Consider the following 19,287-nt stretch of genomic DNA (forward strand, 5'->3'; position numbering starts at 1 on the left):
TGACCAACTCAAAGCTAAAGAGTATCTCCTTCAAGTTCACAATGTTTAATATCTTGGTTGTATTTCTCAAATCACTATATTGTTCCAACACTAGGATTAAGTGATTCAAGAGCTTTAAACAATTCATTTTGGAAATACTTTCTTTGAAATACTTTGAACAATGAGGGCGCTGACACTATATCGTGGTACTTTCACTCTTGCACAGAAACATGGGATTACTCAAAGTGCCAGGCAATGGCAGTTGCTTGACTGTCTGCTAAGTAATCTATCATTTCTACACAGTTTCAGTAGTTGGGTTGCAAAATGCATAAGGTGTATCAGGTTAACAAATCCTTCAAACAGCAAAAAATGATGGAACAAGCCTAAAATAGGGAAGCCTATTTACTAATAATGCTTTGTGAGCTTGATACTTTAGATTGTAACACTTAGGCAACATCTGTACAGCATATTCTGGGCTCATGATATGGTTTTGATCATGTCTGAATATCTCAGAAAGTCAGAAACAAAAAATTGTTCTTTTTATCTTTTGAAACAAGACTTACAGATGTCCTGAAACCAATGGTTCCAGAATGTTCGGTCCAAGCTGTGACTTTCTCCTATTAAACTGCAATCACCACATTATTCAATTGTGTGATTGCTGTGTGATGCTCTGTATTTCTGTTAGTCATAGCAGAAGGTATGTACAGATACCAATCTTTCAGAGAGATTTTACAAAGTTTGCTCTGGTAAGAGCGCAGAGGATGAACATACTTTCCTTAGAATGTTCATTGTATGAATATTTGAGGGAAGGATATCTACTATATAAGAAGTAACTACAGATCCTAACTTCTGTAAATGTTTGTATGTCATGAATATGAAAGATTCGTGAAAAATTATCAAGCTATTTAACTTTGTTTAAAAGCATTCTTGTTTACAATTGGTACCCTGTGTTAAAAATTGAGACACAAGATACCACTTCCATTCATTAAAAGCCTCTAAGTGATAATTAGTTTATTGAGGAAACACACATTTATGAGATCAGTGCTATAGAATCACGCAAACTTACGTGTCCCATGCAGACAAATATGATAAAAAATGAATGTCCGTATCGATCGTAATATGCAAGAGGCTAAGCTTAAGTACATATAGCTCGCCATGATGTGCCAGACAATTAAAATTAAATGAATGCTCATCTCACAACAATATACAAGTTATGAATGCAGATGAAACCGATAGGATAGATCATGGAGGTAGTCTACTACCTCCATGGATAGATTGATCAGCGTAAATGAGGATGTATTTGAAATATGGTTTGTTGTACAGTTTGGCAAATGACATATATCTACTAACTTGTTACAAGAAATGAAACCCAAATTTGGAGCGTTTCACTGAAACAGCAGGCTCGTGCACAGGTGCCTGGAGTTGCCATTGTATGTACACTACACTTTGGCAACTCCAGGCTGTGGGCTGGTGCATCACTCTCAGCAGCTTGTTGATGTGGTCCGGGTCCGTCTTGCGCTTAGACAACAGCGCCACCAACATAATAGGTAACAAATTCAGTAGATTTTCGATCGATCGGATTCCAACCAATGTATGCGTACGGCACCGCACAAAACCGCTAGGCCAAAAACAATGCACCATACACCATGTCCTATTCGGATAAATGATGCGAACTATTTAACTCTACAATGCGTTAAAGATATACACAGCAGTGTCCACTTTTCAACAAACCAGTCTGTCCGACCCCCAACACAACTAGCAAAGGGAGTGGTAGGGCTACGGATCCGCAGCAAGCGCAAGCGCTGGATTGCGACGACTGTACGGTATGTGTGTGGGGAGTACGTCCATCAAAGAGAACAGCCAACTTGTTCCGCATATATGAGTATACTCTGTCACTCTCCCTACCGAGAGTGATTCACTATGCAAAAACACTGACGTACCTGCGCTGCGTGTGGCCAGCCAATGTTGAGTTCATAGGTCTATCACGTGCAACAATTAAAAGATTGTTACAGGTATTTTTGACCAATCAGATTTGTCGTTACAAAACACATCTGATATTGACAGGGATTACCCGATGAACGTGAAGGTACAGCATGTACACGGTACAACAGATGTAGTGCATCGATTTCAGCGGGACCAGTCACACAACTGGCAGCTGCAAGCTGGAGGCAGATTTTGGATTTAGCGTGACGTTAGTCGAAATTATGACATGGCGGCAACATCTTCATAATGCTAATGATTGATGCAGGACAAGAATATCGAGGATATACCTGTTCTAGTGACCGCCGTATACAGCTAATGTTGACGTCGATATCAAGCCCCGCCGAAGTAAGAGGAGGAGTGGACTTATAAACTTGCGACATGGGCCACTTTCTCCCTAAACATTGTAAGAATAGACGTGTTCTCATATTTTGTGTATTTGTACTGTTTTGCTGGTACGTTTTGTACTCTGTAGTTAGTTGTTGTGCTTGGAAAAAAGAGGCTGGTTTCAGAGAACGATCAAAGCAACTGGGTGCACTGGTTTTGATCGACGACTTGGGGGACGGTGTTGAAAGTCTTGCCAAAGCAGCGACTTCACAAAATGAAAGGCGCCATAACTCGAAGCCGGTGGTTGCATTTGGAATTACGAATAACGAAACCTACCATTTAAAACAGCATAAATGGACCGATGAAGACGACGAGGTCGACACTGACAGGGATTTCGAGAAGTATGACGACGACGATCGAGATGGTCGTCTGGATCGTGTACAGGATTACAATGAATTTAAGAATACGGTGAATAGTACAACACATAGCGTCAATACAAGTCGCAAACTCCCGCAAGCCATAATAATTGGTGTTAAAAAAAGTGGAACGCGGGCTTTGTTAGAGTTCATACGTTTACATCCCGACGTTCGCGCTACAGGTCCTGAAGTACACTTTTTTGATAGATACTATCATTTGGGACTGAACTGGTACAGGTAAGCGTCTCATAAATTGTTGACAATTTAACATGGCCACCTCCACTGGCACTCGACTCGATGTAAGCGAAACCGTTGTTATTACTGGTTGCATCAGTGACGGTTTCGCTTGCATTGAGTCGAGTACCTGTGACAAAAACTGTAACGTGTAGGTGTTTATGTTGCACCAGGGGTAGGGGTGAGCTAAACCACTTCGCATTGCATGTATTGGAGAGTGGAGACCGTCATGTACCATAGGATACTCAGCATGCTCAGATACTGATGCATTTCTCACTGACCACCAACCCATAATGTTTGCTTGGAGTAGAAATATAATACCAATACACCGACGGATGTGATCGAAAATACAGGATAAAATCTATCAACCGCTTGGACACACGCAGAGCATAAACCAAACATTTGTGAACAACATGCAAAATGCTCATACCGCTTGTGGTTTGTTGAACTTCCTTCCATTGAGTTCGAAAAAACACAGCAATGGTTTACTTTATATGTCAGAAATTTTAATTTGTGTCCAATGAAAGTACGTGTAAAGAGAATTGACTACAAGAAACAGAAGACAAGACCAGGTAAAACTTTTGAGTTGAAACTACCACCACCAGTAAACACACAAAGACCAAGATGTTGAATACCGTGATGATTACGTAATGCATGCTGTTCACAAAATTCTTCAGAGAAAGAAACAACTGAGTCATCTAGTTCATTGCCTTTCTCACCATTGATGTAATTACGGATGAAATGGATGTATGTATGTCACAAGATAGTACTGTCGATGCTAACATTAATGTAACATTTCGTCACAACAGTATGTGATGTTGTGTTTACTGCCAAAGAATTCATTTTCTGCAGTTTTTACCCATGTTATAAATGCAGGCATACCTAGGTTACAACCTCAATAAAGTCTCTCCTCCATGAGACATGTAATGGATGGATTATTTCATTGAGTGACCTTTAGACTTGCCCCAAGTTTTTGGGCAAATAAATATCAAAACTGAGTAATTGAAGCAATGTACTCTGGCAGACTGTCATGTAGATGTACACCCAAGAAAACCCAAGCGACTGGCGCCATTCTGTAGCCTAGATTAAGAACGAGAGTTGCAGTAAAGACATAGAATTGGAAGATTTCACGTGTGTTGTTTTTGATAACAATAGACATGACATACCAACATGTCACTGATAGGAACTCGTTTTCATCCAAGGGATTTTTGGAGGGTCTAACCGTCTATGGTATAAGTAGATATACTGTACTGGAGTTTCCATAAACTTCTTCAGACACCATTGAATCAGAGAGTTTTCTAGGTGCTTGATTTTTAATGGATATAAACATAGCTAAAGATTTCTTCACTGCATGTTTTAACTGTAAAACGTAACAACATGGATTGTGTGTTTGCAATCTTAATAGCATTTGTAATGTCCAAAGAGAAAAGCAGTCATGAATTTACAGTGGAGATTCTGCACGTTACATAATAGAGCCACTTTTGTACAACACTACATGTGCATGTATCTAAGACTTTGTTATGTCTTGTCCCTGCCAGAGTATTTTTTGCCCTCACGGAGTATGGGCAATGGCCAAAAATCTCCAAAAGCAAAAATACTCCAGCAGGAACTAGAGTTTGTGGGTAGAGGTCTTGTTTACTTGAAAGCTAAGGAATTAGTAATGGAAGAAGACCAACAATGGTAAAGATGTTTATGCGTTTTTGATTTGAATAGACTGAATTTCCTGGCAACTTCGGTATTTTGGACAAGTCTGGATAGTTTGCCGTTCATAAAAATCTATATGTTGCCGCAGAATTTTGAAAGTCCTATGGGAACCAACTGACATTCTATGCCATTTCCAGTAGTTAAGACTGTTATGAGGGCGATAAAAAAACAACAAATAATGGTGAATCAGAGTAGGATCTAGAGCTGGTGTATTACGTAAAGACGGAAACACTCACAAGAGTGCTTGTTAGGCTTCCTTATTAGACTTGTAAGTTGGATTCAAAGTGAATGTAATCAATGGCAGCTTTGACAGAAAGCATGTACATGAAGCCAGGATGTTTGGAAAATTGCCATCGCAGTGAGTGAAGTGCAGGCTTCGTACTGACAGCGATGTGTAATCAATTGAAGTATTTTACATTCTAACTAGTCTATGGTACATCTTTTTGTTTCATAGAAATTTGAATTGCATTTTGAATATGTTACTGAACTCAGTGAGTTTGATGGAACCAGAATTTGATGTAATGAACAGAGAAATCCTTTGGGACTCCCAGATTAATGTCTAATCAGGGATTTTCTTGCTATATAAGATGATTAAATTAGTTCTTCTTAATTAAATTACTCAGCATGGCCATGGAAAGCCTTTGTAAGTTTGTTGCGTGTTCATTGTACATTATTCATCTTTCACAAAGACTGAACACACATCTCTTCACTGTGGTATTTTTTCAATCAGTCAAATTGGCAGTTGACATTTCGTTGCCATGGTAGATATAGTATGTTTGTATCAGGATATGGTGAAATTCAGGGTATTACTAATGTAATACCATGGAAACGTGAGGATCACAAGTGCCCAGACATAAATTCTGGTATGTAAATTACTAAATCGTTGCTGCAGACAGTCAGTCTATTAAATTAAATCCCAACATCAACTAATTTTTAGTTCTTCAGTTTTATTTTATAATATCTTACCATTATAAATTTTACAAGTAATGTAGAGTATTTTGAGAATTTGAAATAATGGTAATATCTGCAGAGTGATACCAGTTAAGTACTGTCAATCAAGTTAAAATAAATATGCCATGTATAGTATCTGTAGAAATTGTAAAAAGTGAAATAATTTGCAGGCTTTGACCACTTTACTAGCTTCAAATTGTATTCCTCTAAACTTCTGACAAAGGGTCTGTTTGAATGGACATTTTATCAGAGCAATACTGACCATGTGCTGATAATTTGAGTAATGTATAACCAGTGACCCAAAGCACCAAAATCACCATAATCCCTCTGAGTTGTAATGTTTTTATGTCTAATAATGAAGGTACTACAGTTTCTTCATTGGTCAGCCTGTCATCAGTTCCCACTTTATCTGGCATTCTTTTTTTGAAATCTTTTTCTTTCAGTCATATGCTTCTTTTTATGGAAACAGTCCTTATAAAATTCCTAGTTGTTGATTTACCCGTTGGTCACAACTTTCAATGTGTCATGTCTTGAATATATATATTTTTCTGGGTTGAGTCCCGCAACAGCCAAAATAAGCAGCATTCAAGTGCACCATATGTAATTAAATTGAATTTTATTTCTAAAGTCTTTGTTCATGTGTTTTTTCACCTTTGAAGTAGATTTTCTCCCTATCACCATATATCCGCTTACTTGTGACATATTGGTCACTTTTATTTAATAGTTCATTGTAAAAAACTTATGCAGGTCTCCTTACGCTAAATATCTTTTGAATTAACACATCTTGACAACCAACCACGTCTTGTTCAGTAAAAACAGCAACAAGAATGAAGATCTAAAACAGCAACATTTGGAAAATTAAACAAAGCAAGTCTTGCTCCTTTGTATGTTCAGTTCATTTATATTGCATGGCTTCCATACATACTGAAAAAAGTCTTCTCAATTCCTTCTCTGCAGCACATTACACCAACACTGTATTTTTGTTACCTTCTCGTGTCTATTTATAGACAGAGAAGGTATTAGAGTTGAAAACCATATTGCTGCTGTCAAGAACTTCCGTCTGTCAAGACTTCCGTCTGCGTCGTCAAGATTCCGTCTGTCAAGATCCGTTGACGTCATGCCATTGTGATGGGTCATATCATAAACTGTGGGGGTGTTCATGGCTCAGGTTGAGGTGTGGGAGAACGATTTTGAGCTATGACAAAAATCAAAAGGGACTTAGCAGCATAGCCACAGTGTTAAGCCTTTCTCCAAGGTTTCTTAGTTGACTACAATCTATTACAGACTACTGAGCTGACGTTAGGGGTACTCACTTTGTGTTTGCTCACTCTATGAGCGCTAGTGTTTGGTACTGAGTTGCGTGGATATCCCCTCATGGCCTCACGTGATCTGGGCCTGTTGCATAATCTGCAGAGATGATCGATCATATGCCTAGCCTCCGAGTCTGAAAACTGTCATTGTGTAAGCCTGTCGGCATTTTCCTTGCATTTTTTCTCATTTAATTTTGCAAAATATCGGCGAGTACCTCAATATTTCAAGATAACCCTTTCTTCCCAATCGTTTCCTGGAGTTTCAGAGTCATATGAACGAAAATGAGTGAAAGTTTTAGACAGGAAAATCGGACGTCGGCCATGTTCAATGTTTACAGTACAATCAGAAGTTTATGTGGAGGAATTAACCAACAAACACAGGAGTGTTCATGATGCCCGCCCTCTAGAGGCAGACCCTCCTATATGAAGTACCACATTTGATGCTTGTGGAAAGCTTGACCACACAATGGAGCATTTAAACTTTTAGAAAATGACAAACTGAATAAGAAGGTATTCAGAAAATGTCAAATACTGAGGAAAAATGTGCAAATATTCAAAATAACAGGTTAACTGATTGGTCAGATATAAAAACAATGAAATGTTTATGATCAAAAGTTTTTGAGATGTGCACATTTTAACAAATACAGAAATTATTAACATTATAAATATAAGACCAAACTATTTTTTCAGGGATGGGACAGGTTGGAAATGAAGGGTGAGAGACAAAGGCACTCCTATTGCTGCATGTGGATGCACCCACACCATTTCATTTACAGCATACTTATTCACTGTGTTTGTGTTCAAGTTCCATATTGTACTGACTGTCATACAAGGATAACATAAGCAAATCAAATCAAATTAGAAAAGGATCAATGCTGTTGTGTGGATTTTGCTGAACATGGCTGATATTTCGCCCTATATATTTGGTATCCAGCAAAGGCATATTTTGATGTAAAGTCAAAATTAACACTACATTGCTGACAATATATTTTACCGTTTCTGCATGAATTTTTCTTTTTTAAATTATAGTATATTAGTACTTCAAACAGATTAACAGTTATCATGATGTCAACCCATAATTTTACATCACAAAGACTGTAATTCTGCCAATTTTTTTTTTGTTTTTCAGTCATTTTATAAATTTTGCACTGCACAAGATGATTGAACAAATTGCAATGTTTGAATTTGTAAACTCAAAGAATAAAATCCTTTGGTAACAAATTAAATTATTTTTTTAAAGAAATTTACTCTTAAATACTTTTAGCATATATTCTTTACACGGTCATGTAATACAAGGAAATATGCCTATTAAAACAGTAATTTCTTAATACTATGACAATTATCAGCCATGAGTTTATACAAACACAAGACCAGATAAGCGTTTTCATCATTTCCACAGGACTCTTTGGAAAATCCATTAAAAACAGTTAAAAGTGACTGGAAATGATCACTTGGTATACATTTAATTTACAGATGCCAGGTTGTGTATTTCACATGCACTCAGGTCAGTAAGGAAGTGCGTCATTACTATTTTGGACTGTTAATTCTTATTTCTGAATTGTTTAACTTTTTTCCACATTGAACTATCTTTAGGCAGTTTATACTGTAGCTTAGAATTTTTTTGATTGATGTATTTAATCATCCTTGGTTCTTTGGGTCCATATCCCACCTCATGCCCCTACATCATCAACTATTTACCAACAACTCCATGCCAACAACCAATTACCTGACCTGCCACACATTAGAGAAGGTACAGCGTCATTCACTGTATTTTTGTTACATGGAGCTTTCATGAGATGAGCCAGGATGTCAAGAATGGTTTTATTGTGGTGTAGTAATGTTGTTTTGTAGAAATCTCACATCAATGCTATTACGGTATATCAACTTCCTGGAACAAAATCTGTGGGTATCGTCATATAAGAATTCAAAAAGTTAATCAAAAGAAATACTGTAACTACAAGTACAAAACTGTGAGCAGGCCATAATTTGTTTAAGTCACTGTGATAAAGTGGTTGTTGCATTCAGCGTAGTTGTGTAGTGGATGTTGTTTGTTCAATCATGTCCTCTCAGCAGAGTCTTGGCTGATGCATTGAGTCTAGTTCCATGACTAATGCAATTTGCAGATTTACTCCGATGCTAACATTCAAAAGTGAACACTTCAAATCCCAGTGCATTATCAACATGAGTAAATTGCTTTGATTTGGTAGACAGACTTTTGTTTTGGTGAAGTACTGTTATCTTCAAACAGCTTAGTTGGTCATTGTTAGGTTGCTAACTGACTACAGAATGTGACCTGGTCAGCACAAATGTTAGCGGAACATTGATCAAACAGATTGAGAATTGCATTTTTATTAAGGCAACATGTTTGTACAGCTTTGTTGTGTACACAGTCTAAGTCCACAAAATCCTCACTTGACAAAAAATTGGACCTTTCTATGCTTACAAACAACCTTTAAATGTTGGAAGTCACTGCTATTGACTCTTGCAGCTGTTGTTGTCTTTAAGCCAGGTAGTGTACTCCCAGTCACGTTTTATGGATAATAGGAAAACTACTTGTAATTACTAACAGGAATGTTTGGATCGAGCAAGTCAGGAAAATACAGGGTTCTCTTAATGAGGCAAGTAATTTCTACACGGTGTTGAACCTTTTGTAAAAAGAAGTTAACGGTACTAACGTTTTATAAGAGCAGAGTACAACCGATAATGCCATTAACTAGTCAAAGGATTTTTGACACATACAACCACTGACTTTACATAATGAAATTTCATTCATGACAAATATTTTCAAAATATTTTCTTTTTTAATCCTGACAGTAGCTCGTAGAGGAAAAGCTTGCAACTTGAGAGTTTTAGACTTGAATTTTGTGGACAAATCATTATTTTGAATTATCCTGATAAGAAAGAAAGGATTAAGATTGAGTTTGTTCCAAATATTTTCTATGTCTATTGGATGTTCCAAAAACGTGAGAGTTGAAAGGTTTCACTAATTTGTATACCATTACTGAGTATTGTCATTTAGTGAATGGTGTTATCTGGTAGTTGTACTTTCACTTATTTACAATATTTACCAAATGATATCCCTCAGTTAACCGACTCAGTACCAAATGATATCCATCCCCCAGTTAACCCACTCAGTACCAAATGATATCCATCCCCCAGTTATCCCACTCAGTACCAAATGATATCCATCCCCCAGTTAACCCACTCAGTACCAAATGATATCCATCCCCCAGTTAACCCACTCAGTACCAAATGATATCCATCCCCCAGTTAACCCACTCAGTACCAAATGATATCCATCCCCCAGTTAACCCACTCAGTACCAAATGATATCCATCCCCAGTTAACCCACTCAGTACCAAATGATATCCATCCCACAGTTAACCCACTCAGTACCAAATGATATCCATCCCACAGTTAACCTACTCAGTTAAGAAAGTACCAGTATACCATGTACATTATTAATAACTGTACTATTATGAATTTTAGAGACCAAAAGTGAAGCAACTTCACTCACTTCCCATCCATATTTATCTTCGAGAAACGAGGAAATCGTAAGATAACATGGTGTAAACAGTACACAGCTGGATATCTGTCTATTCCTACCAGTTCTTATATGATCTGCTTTTCAGCCTGTTCACATCTGCAACACTACATCAGTGTAAAAGACATCTAAAATGAGATAAAACCACTTTCCAAAACCACCTAGGCACAGTGCCAGTTACATGTAATGATCTCTAAAAGAATGTGAATATATACATGTACTGTAATGGACATGCATAGAGTATAAACTCTGAACTTATTTACTAAAGAACAGTTCAGGAAGTTTCTCATCTGTAACCTTTAATCTTCAAATAGGATGAGCCCAAATAATTTACCAACTATCAACTTTGTTGCTTTGTAAATGTTTGTGTATAATATATTTATTACATAGTGTACTATAGGGCAGTATGTCTATGAATCTTGCTACGTCAAAGCATAGTGTACTATTGTACAATCTAGTTTCATCCCACATGCCAGCACACATGCTGTATTTTGCTGTTGTGGACACTGAATATCTGTATGTGTAGAATTGCATACTTGTTGCAGTGTGTGAATAGTTCTAGATTTTTCTATCTGTAAAATCAGCAGGCAACTCCAAACTACATTTGCCATTCTTCTGTACTTTTACAAGTGTAGAAATTGAACCACAAAGAAACCAGTTAGACAAGAGCATTGATACACCCTCACCAAAGTGATTTGCCAACAATCTTTGATTGTGCTACTGATCTGCTTTGTTACATATCAATTGAATGTATGACATCTGTTGATCAAACCTTTGTACAATTCAACCTCCGTTAATTCATGATAACCTGGTACAAGCATGTTTCTTTATAAATGTACGCTGAACTTGATCATACAGTACTTGTGAATAATGCAGATTGGCACTAGAGATATATTCTACAACATAAACAGTGCATTAAAGGGCCTATGACATCATTTCCAAAGTTCTTATTTTTCCCTTCAAAAACTCAGCTAGGGGACCTGTCTATGGATTGCATATTGTATCAGTTCGGAAAGATGTGCGCAAATGGCGAAATTTGACTCCTTCGTGCCTGGTAATCAGGGGGCCTCTTTGCACCCGAGCCGGGCAGCGGTATTTGCATATTGACCAACAGGTACAATTGACGTCATTTGTACCACGCTATTGTCACAAAAGTGTATTTAGCGGTCCTTGCATAAATTAGACCACAAACAAAGTCAGCTACATAAACAATGCTCACAGACGCCCAGTCAACACTGGCAAGGAAGCCACACCGGCGGTCCAGCTGCAAGGACTTGTCAAGTTGCTTCAAGCGAGGTGTTAACCAGAATTCAGAAAGTGATTTTGAGGGACATTAGCTTGAAGGCGCATACGCAACCAGAGGCATCCGGGACGAGTGGTTCCATATCAGAGTCTGATTTTGACTATGAAGGACAAAGCGCGAGTGGACAAAGCAACAGAATGCTCGGGACAGATTTGAAAGTGCGATGAGGCTACGTTTCATTTCTTTGTATGAAATAAGACAGTATCAGTCTTAGTTTGAACTGTTCACAGTTGATTTTATTTTATAAAAAGTGGAGCGATCCCGCACTTGAGTGTTTCAGTTCAATGCATTGCATGTTGTAGCTGCAGTACAGTACACTCAGCGTGACAGTTTTCAGACGACCTCAGTTTTCGGACATTCAATCACATGCTGTTCGTCATACTCACTTCGCTCCGTAATGAGAGTGTTTTGCAAGTTATGTGACCTCATATTAAGTGAAGTGATACTGCTGTCCCGTTTTGGATATTTTTTTAGTAGAAGCTATTTCGGACGCTACAAATTTGGCGAAGTTGGCCAGACCGTATGATAAAAGGTGCGAAAGCAACACACAGAGACAGCCAATATGGCCGGTTGCTAGGTAAGCGCCGAAAATGTCGAAATATGGTTGAGTCGTCTATGGATTAAACGTAACTAATTTAGTAATTATCACGAAATATTTACATACAGTTTTTTTAACACACCGAAAATGAAAATTGGGGTTGTGAAGTTTCAAATTATCAACATTTAGCCCCTAATCACATTCCAAATATGACGTCCGATTACTGCGATAGCAGTGCGATTACTACGCACTCAACACGGGGTCAGAAATTTGGCAACTTGACCCCCTGAATACCACTTCCGTCATGTTAACAGTTTGAGGATAAACACAATAAAGTTTCAAAAGGTGTGGTAATAAGATTACATAGTGCTTGTCATTTATGAAGCGGCTTTGTGCGAAATTCACTACCCTATCCGAAAACTATCACTGTGAGTGTACATGTAGCTGTGTTGAACGTCGACCTTTGACAGAACCATTGCCTTGGAGCACGAGACAAATGGTGCAATCGACCCATTCCCATGCATTTTAAGAGCAAACGAATGCAATCCTGCAAAAAGTGATGTGTTAGGCCTATTTTGTACATGTTTTGAATGAAGAAAAACAAAGAAAGCTTGTCATCGCATTGTCAGGTCACCAGTTTGAATCGCCATCTTCACGATTGTGCAGATAATGGGAAGCTTTCTGCCGCACAAATGTTTTCCGATGAATGAGGATGCGACATCGACTGTCGTCCTTCTTGTAATGTTTATTTCCCATATTTGGCACAAAAGCATAATACACCTAATCAGATAGCCTGACAAGTCATTTTAATTTACTCGATCGGCGCGGCGATTGGCCGTATGTGACATGTGACCGTTGGTGATCTCGTGATCTCTATGTCACTATAGCAAACTATAAAACATTTAGGCACTAAGCTTACAATGTTCTCTCGTGCGCTTGGTGTACGTTCTGAGCAAAGGAAGCCCTTGCCTCACACCCTTACGGACATGAGATTTGCGAAGGTGTGAACGACTGTTTACCCGTATTAGGATAAGTCGTTCGCTGAACTTCGAAAAGCCAAAAAAAGTCGAACGAGTTGCGCTAGGGGTACAAGCCTACCCGTAACTTTCACTTGCCTTTTATCTGGACAAACGGGGCGATACGCAATGCAAGACAGTGACGTAAGCTAACTTCAAGACCCAAAGAGTGATTTTACGTTTGGTTGTATGGGCATGTCATAGGCCCTTTAATCTCACCCTGACTCAAGTCATGCCACTTTGGAAAACTTCGATGAATACAAGACATTTTACAAGGTTGCAGCATCTGCAAAGACACTGTACTATAAAAACAAATGACCCAAGATACATATCTTTTTTTCGCATATCTAGTTTCAGATCAAACACAGCTACTGGTTCAGATATAGAGTATGAAATGAAAAAATGACAATGCATTTCACCATGTACATATATACACTCTGCACATGTATTCATTACAAAATATTACATGTAAAGCTTTTAATTTCTCACTGTGACAATAGAGTCATATTGGTACTGAGTCATATTGGTACTGAGTCATATTGGTACTGTCCTGTTCTATTCAGGAAATACTCCACTTTTCTACAGGGCAGTTTTCTCCATTAAACCTCCAAGATGTCAAATGATCTCCTATTAAGTGTATAGATACAAAAAGCAACATACAAAACTTGATAATAGGTTTCTAAAAAGGATACATGAAGATGATGTTTCTATTAAAGAGGTCACAATCTCTAGATGCAGTTTTGGTTTTGAAAGAAAAATAATGGTACGTTCAGACTGACGACTTTGCGTCGGCCCAGGTCCGACCAGGGCCGGGCCGACGTAAAAAACCAATGTGGACACGCTGAGTCGGCCCTGGCCGACTCAGTTTGGTCCCGGTTAGAAGGGGGGGTTCAGGGCGACTCAGGGCCGACGCAAAATTTGGTCCGACGCAAATCGCCAGTGTGGACACGTTACGTCGGCCCTGGTCCCAGTTGACCAGGCCTCCGCTATGGATCGAAGTTGAACTAGTCACACTATTCGCACAAAACAAACGACGTTTGAAACTAAAGTTTACACCTATCGAAAGTTTTCAATCCAGTCTTTACATTTTAATATCATCCCATGTACGCTGAACTTCCCACCACCTTTGTTCCGCAAACGAGACCATGTCATTCGATTCCACAGTGCACGTAATAGACTAGAGAGGCATGTCAAAAATGCCGCGCACTGGTTATTTCTCCACCGCGGTCTTATATATACCATATGCTCATCCAATAAATGGTTAAGGTCTCTCCGATGATTAAAAGGGTGAGTGGTAGTCATATTTGCCCTTCTTGTGCGTAAAAACACAGGAAAATCATGAACAGTAGAAACAGCGTGCCATATTCAAATGCGCCATTTTGAACTTTGACAGGTCAGAGGTCACAAAGGAAGGTAAAGTTACGTCGGCCCTAATTCTGGTACCGGTAAGTGTGGACACGGACACAGGGCATGAGATTTGAGGCGAGCGATCGCTCCGCTCGCCTAGCGCTCGCGCAAATCAAAATCCACGCGAACGATTTTCCGCTCGCGTGGCAACTTGGACAGGACTGCGACATGTTCACAGAATGAATGCACTGCAAAAAAACTGGCGTCTGAGCACGTGTTCATCATCGGAATGACAGGCTACAGCCTGCAGACTTTCAGCTTCTTTTTTGTAAAAATTAATTAAATTGTAGCGAACATATGAACAAGAGAAACAAAGGCCATGCGTACGTGTGCCAATACCGTGTCTTCTATTTCTAAGCTTTGCTATACATGTATATATGCATTCGCGTTCCGAAAACACACGGTCCCTACAAGGGATTAGCCGTGGCCGTGGCTAGTAAAACTCATCAAATTGTGTTGCTTTATATGCGATGTCTGTACAGAGTACGCAACCAGGACTACAGCAAAAAACAGGATGGTTGGACAGTCTCATATACATTACGTTTACTTTTTTGTACGTGACACACAAGTTTTGTAGATAACATTGTAGATAAAAAGAACCGACTCATTTGATAAAACTGCTTACACTAATTAGTTTCAGCTGTAGCCAGCTGGCAGATTAGCGTGTAGTGTGTTATAACTGGGCAGTTTCTGTTTCACCCGTGGCCACTTTAGAGTTGACCGAGGTTACTTGATACAGACAAAAAATTCTGCTTGTCCAAAGGCAAAACTAGCTCTGTCTGGGGTTTGTAAGCTTAAATAAGTTACAATTGCACCCTGTGTACAATGTAACATTACCATGCACTGGTCCATGTACAAATCTTGTTTATTTCAACTTCCCCAACAAACTGTCTGCTTGGGACATACAATGTTGTCTACTTTGCCAGCTGGCTACAGCTGAAACTAATTAGTGTGAGCAGTTTTATTGCAGTTCACTGCAGTAGCTTAGTACAGCAAAAAACAGGATGGATGAACAGTCTCATATACATTACGTTTACTTTATTGTACGTAACATACAAGTTTTTGTAGATAACATTGTAGATAAAAAGAACCGACTCACTTTAAGTGTCTGGACAGACCACACAAGGGAGTGCTAAATTACTTGTCGTGTTGATAGTAAAGACCGAAGTTAATTAGGACATCACTCTGGCTAACCATAAGACTTACTGATGCCAATCTGTTTTTATAGACACACAAGGATAAACAGTGGAGTGGAGTGTCACTTAGACGTCTGTCAAGTTTTACTTCTTAGAAAATGCATGCCCTTCATTAAAAGTCGTTTTATTAAAACTTGCATATGGCAGAATAAAAACCAGTATTCAAAAGACATTTCTGTCTGACATGAGGTAATCGCTGCTTCATTCATTCCTCTCAGAGTCTCCCTGTTTATCCATGTGTCTCGCAAAAAATTCTAATCAGCATCTGTCTGCATTCATTGTATCATGTTTCGTCTACCTAGAGTGTTGACATAGACCGACAGCAAGCTGTTTAGATATCATCAACATGATAAGTATTTCGGCACCTCCGTATCCAAACACTCAAATGAGTCGGTTTTTTTATCTACAATGTTATCTACAGAACTTGTGTGGGACGTACAAAAAAGTAAACGTAATGTATATGAGGCTGTTCATCCATCCTGTTTTTTGCTGTAATTTAGCAATTCCCTTGTGTGTTCTATCCAGACACTCAAATGAGTCGGTTCTTCTTATCTACAATGTTATCTACAAAACTTGTGTGCCACTTACAAAAAAAGTAAACGTAATGTATATGATACTGTCCAACCATCCTGTTTTTTGCTGTATATTGAACGTAAGCCTGGCATCTGTCCGGAGCGGGCGCTCCCATAGATCATACAGGCAATTCATTCAACACGAATTTTGCCATCCTCCCTCATTTGTTCGTACTTATTTTCTTGAAAAGCGTTTAGCTGACTTCATAATTAGGAAGAACCGTATTCTCGATGAATTAGGAGCACAGAGATTTCGACAAGAATTGAATATGCAGTTTGGAGAAATAGTTGAAGACGTTGATGCATGATCGCCGCTCATATTATATGCGTACTATGAAAACCTCCTCGGAAATACGGCGCGCAGTTTCTCCGCCGAAAACAGCCGATTTTGAATCCAAAACTTGCACTGATCTTCGTTTTCGAGCACACCCACCTCGCCTAGGTACACGATGTGCTCAGCCGCGCTTATAAACTTAGGCAAAGTCTACTTTTCTGTCTCTATGCGAGGGAAGCGTTCGTATCCGCGCCGCCATTGTTAATCCCATGAGCACTCGGGCGAAAACCAGCCTTGCAAACAAAAGAGCATCGCGATATCGAACTTCAAAAGTAGACGTTCTGAGAGGAGTGCAACAAGAGAAAATTGTGAAGTATGTAAAACTTCTGAAGCGATAAAAAGAAAAAATTATTTTGTCAACAGAAAATGATCATCGTAGATTGTAATTAGCTAAGAGGTGGTTATAAATAATGTAATTACAGAGTGCTACATCGATAGTGTTACCGGTATATCATAGCACATCAAGTTGTCTGTATTTTGTGACTTGTCCATGTGATCAGGACTGTATTGCCGATACTGGTTCTTACTATAATAATACTTACATTAAGTTCCTGTAACAAACAAATATAACAAAAACAAAAAATAAGAAAAAAAAGTAAAAATAGATATTCTCAATTAGAATGAACAAGACACAATTAACGATTTCATAATTCTTTTTATTTGCTTCACTCTCCCTATGCATTTCAGGGGAGTAGTTTTATCACTCTCGTAACACTCCCGCAGATAATTTTAGGAGAGTGATTTTCAGCTCACCAGCATTTTTTAAATCTCATGCCCTGGGACCAAATTTAATCCCAAAAGGACAATTATTTTGCGTCGGCCCAAATTTCAGTTGGGTTGCTAATGTGAACAAGATATATATCATAGAAGTCAGATAAAGACTCATGCAGAGTTACACATCATGTATGCTGGTGTTCTGTGATATGAGGTAAATATATAACATACGTGGCACATGAAGAGAAATACATCAGCATTGTTAAGCTAGACATCTTGCAGGTCTTGGTTCTATGGAATATATTATTTACTAAATTCAATCTCCAAATAGGTCAAACCCGGAATTTGAATTGATCATGGTACAAACAAAACCACATGCACAAATGCACATAGAAATATTGCCATACGCATTTGTACTAGTTTGTTTGTTTGTACCACCATCATGTGATCTCTTGGGCGTACTGCTGCCTGTGGAAAACACACTCTGTTTTATTCCAGAGTAGAACCATTTTCACTTATGAAGCCATGGTAATAGTTCTATATACCACCTTGTGATCCAGTACCAAAACTTGGATCCCCCAGCATCACCTCTTCTAGGACCAAAACCGGAAACCCCACCACCCCCAACCGCTACCCTCGGCAGATAGTCTACAAGCACCATACTTGCATTTCAGTCCTTGAGGGAATCCTTAAAGTTCTGCAACAAACAGATGTTGATTAGCGGTATAATCATTTATACAACCTGATGACATTTAAATATTGACTTACATAAATAACCCCATTGAAAAGTAGAATTGTATAGTGTTAATGATGTTCTGTGTTAAGTAAATACCTACGTCGTCATATTTTGTAACACTGAAGTACACCATCAGTTAAAAATACAGAGCATACCATATCCAAACCTATCTTTTTTAGCTCCGCTGTCAGCGACGCGGAGCTTATCAAATAGGTTGATTTTCCGTCGTCGTCCGTCGTCGTCCGTCGTCGTCGTCGTCCGTCGTCCGTCGTCCGTCGTCGTCCGTCAACAATTGCCTTCTCCTCTGAAACCGCAAGTCCAATTGCTTTGAAATTTTATATGCAGTTCACTTGGGGTGACCTCACTTAAGTTTGTTCAAATCGTGGTGAAATTTGCATATTTGTATTTTTGGGGCATTTTTTGGTGTTTTTGGTAAAAAAATCTTCTTCTCTGAAACCGCTTGTCCGATTGCTTTGAAATTTGATACGCAGTTTACTTAGGGTGACTTCAGTCAGATTTGTCCAAATTGTGGTGAAATTTGCATATTTGTATTTTAAGGCAATTTTGTCATTTTTGGTAAAAAAATCTTTAAAAATCTTCTTCTTCAAAACTACAAGTCAGATAGCTTTGATATTTGGTACATATGTCCCTAGGGATGATTTATTTCAGATTTGTTCAAATTGTGCAGAAATATGCAAATTTGCATTTTTAAGGCAATTTTTGCCATTTTTGGTCAAAAATGTATTTCTCATAAAGTACTCAACTGATAGTTTTGAAATTTGGTGTACAGGTTTGTATTGATGAACTAAGTAATATATATTGAATTTCTGATGAGATCTCTAATTTTGTATTTTTTGGGCAATTTTTGCCATTTTTGGTCAAAAAATGTGTATTTCCAAAACTACTCATCTGATAGCTTTGAAATTTGGTATACAGGTTTCTACATATGAACTAAGTTATATATATTGAATTTCTGATGAGATCTCTAATTTTGTATTTTTGGGGCAATTTTTGCCATTTTTGGTC

General features: G+C 38.4%; 1 protein-coding gene across 1 annotated transcript in view; it reads left to right on the forward strand.

Moving 5' to 3' along the window:
• The first annotated feature begins 1,870 nt into the window (after positions 1 to 1,870).
• The window catches only part of LOC139152143 (heparan sulfate glucosamine 3-O-sulfotransferase 6-like), a 31,118-nt gene continuing 13,701 nt past the window's right edge, over positions 1,871 to 19,287 (forward strand). The window contains exon 1 of the mRNA XM_070725244.1: positions 1,871 to 2,939. Coding sequence (XP_070581345.1) covers positions 2,341 to 2,939 — 599 coding nt within the window. The 5' untranslated portion in view covers positions 1,871 to 2,340. The remainder of the gene's footprint in view (positions 2,940 to 19,287) is intronic.

The sequence above is a fragment of the Ptychodera flava genome, chromosome 15, assembly GCF_041260155.1.
Source record: "Ptychodera flava strain L36383 chromosome 15, AS_Pfla_20210202, whole genome shotgun sequence".
Classification (NCBI taxonomy): domain Eukaryota; kingdom Metazoa; phylum Hemichordata; class Enteropneusta; family Ptychoderidae; genus Ptychodera; species Ptychodera flava.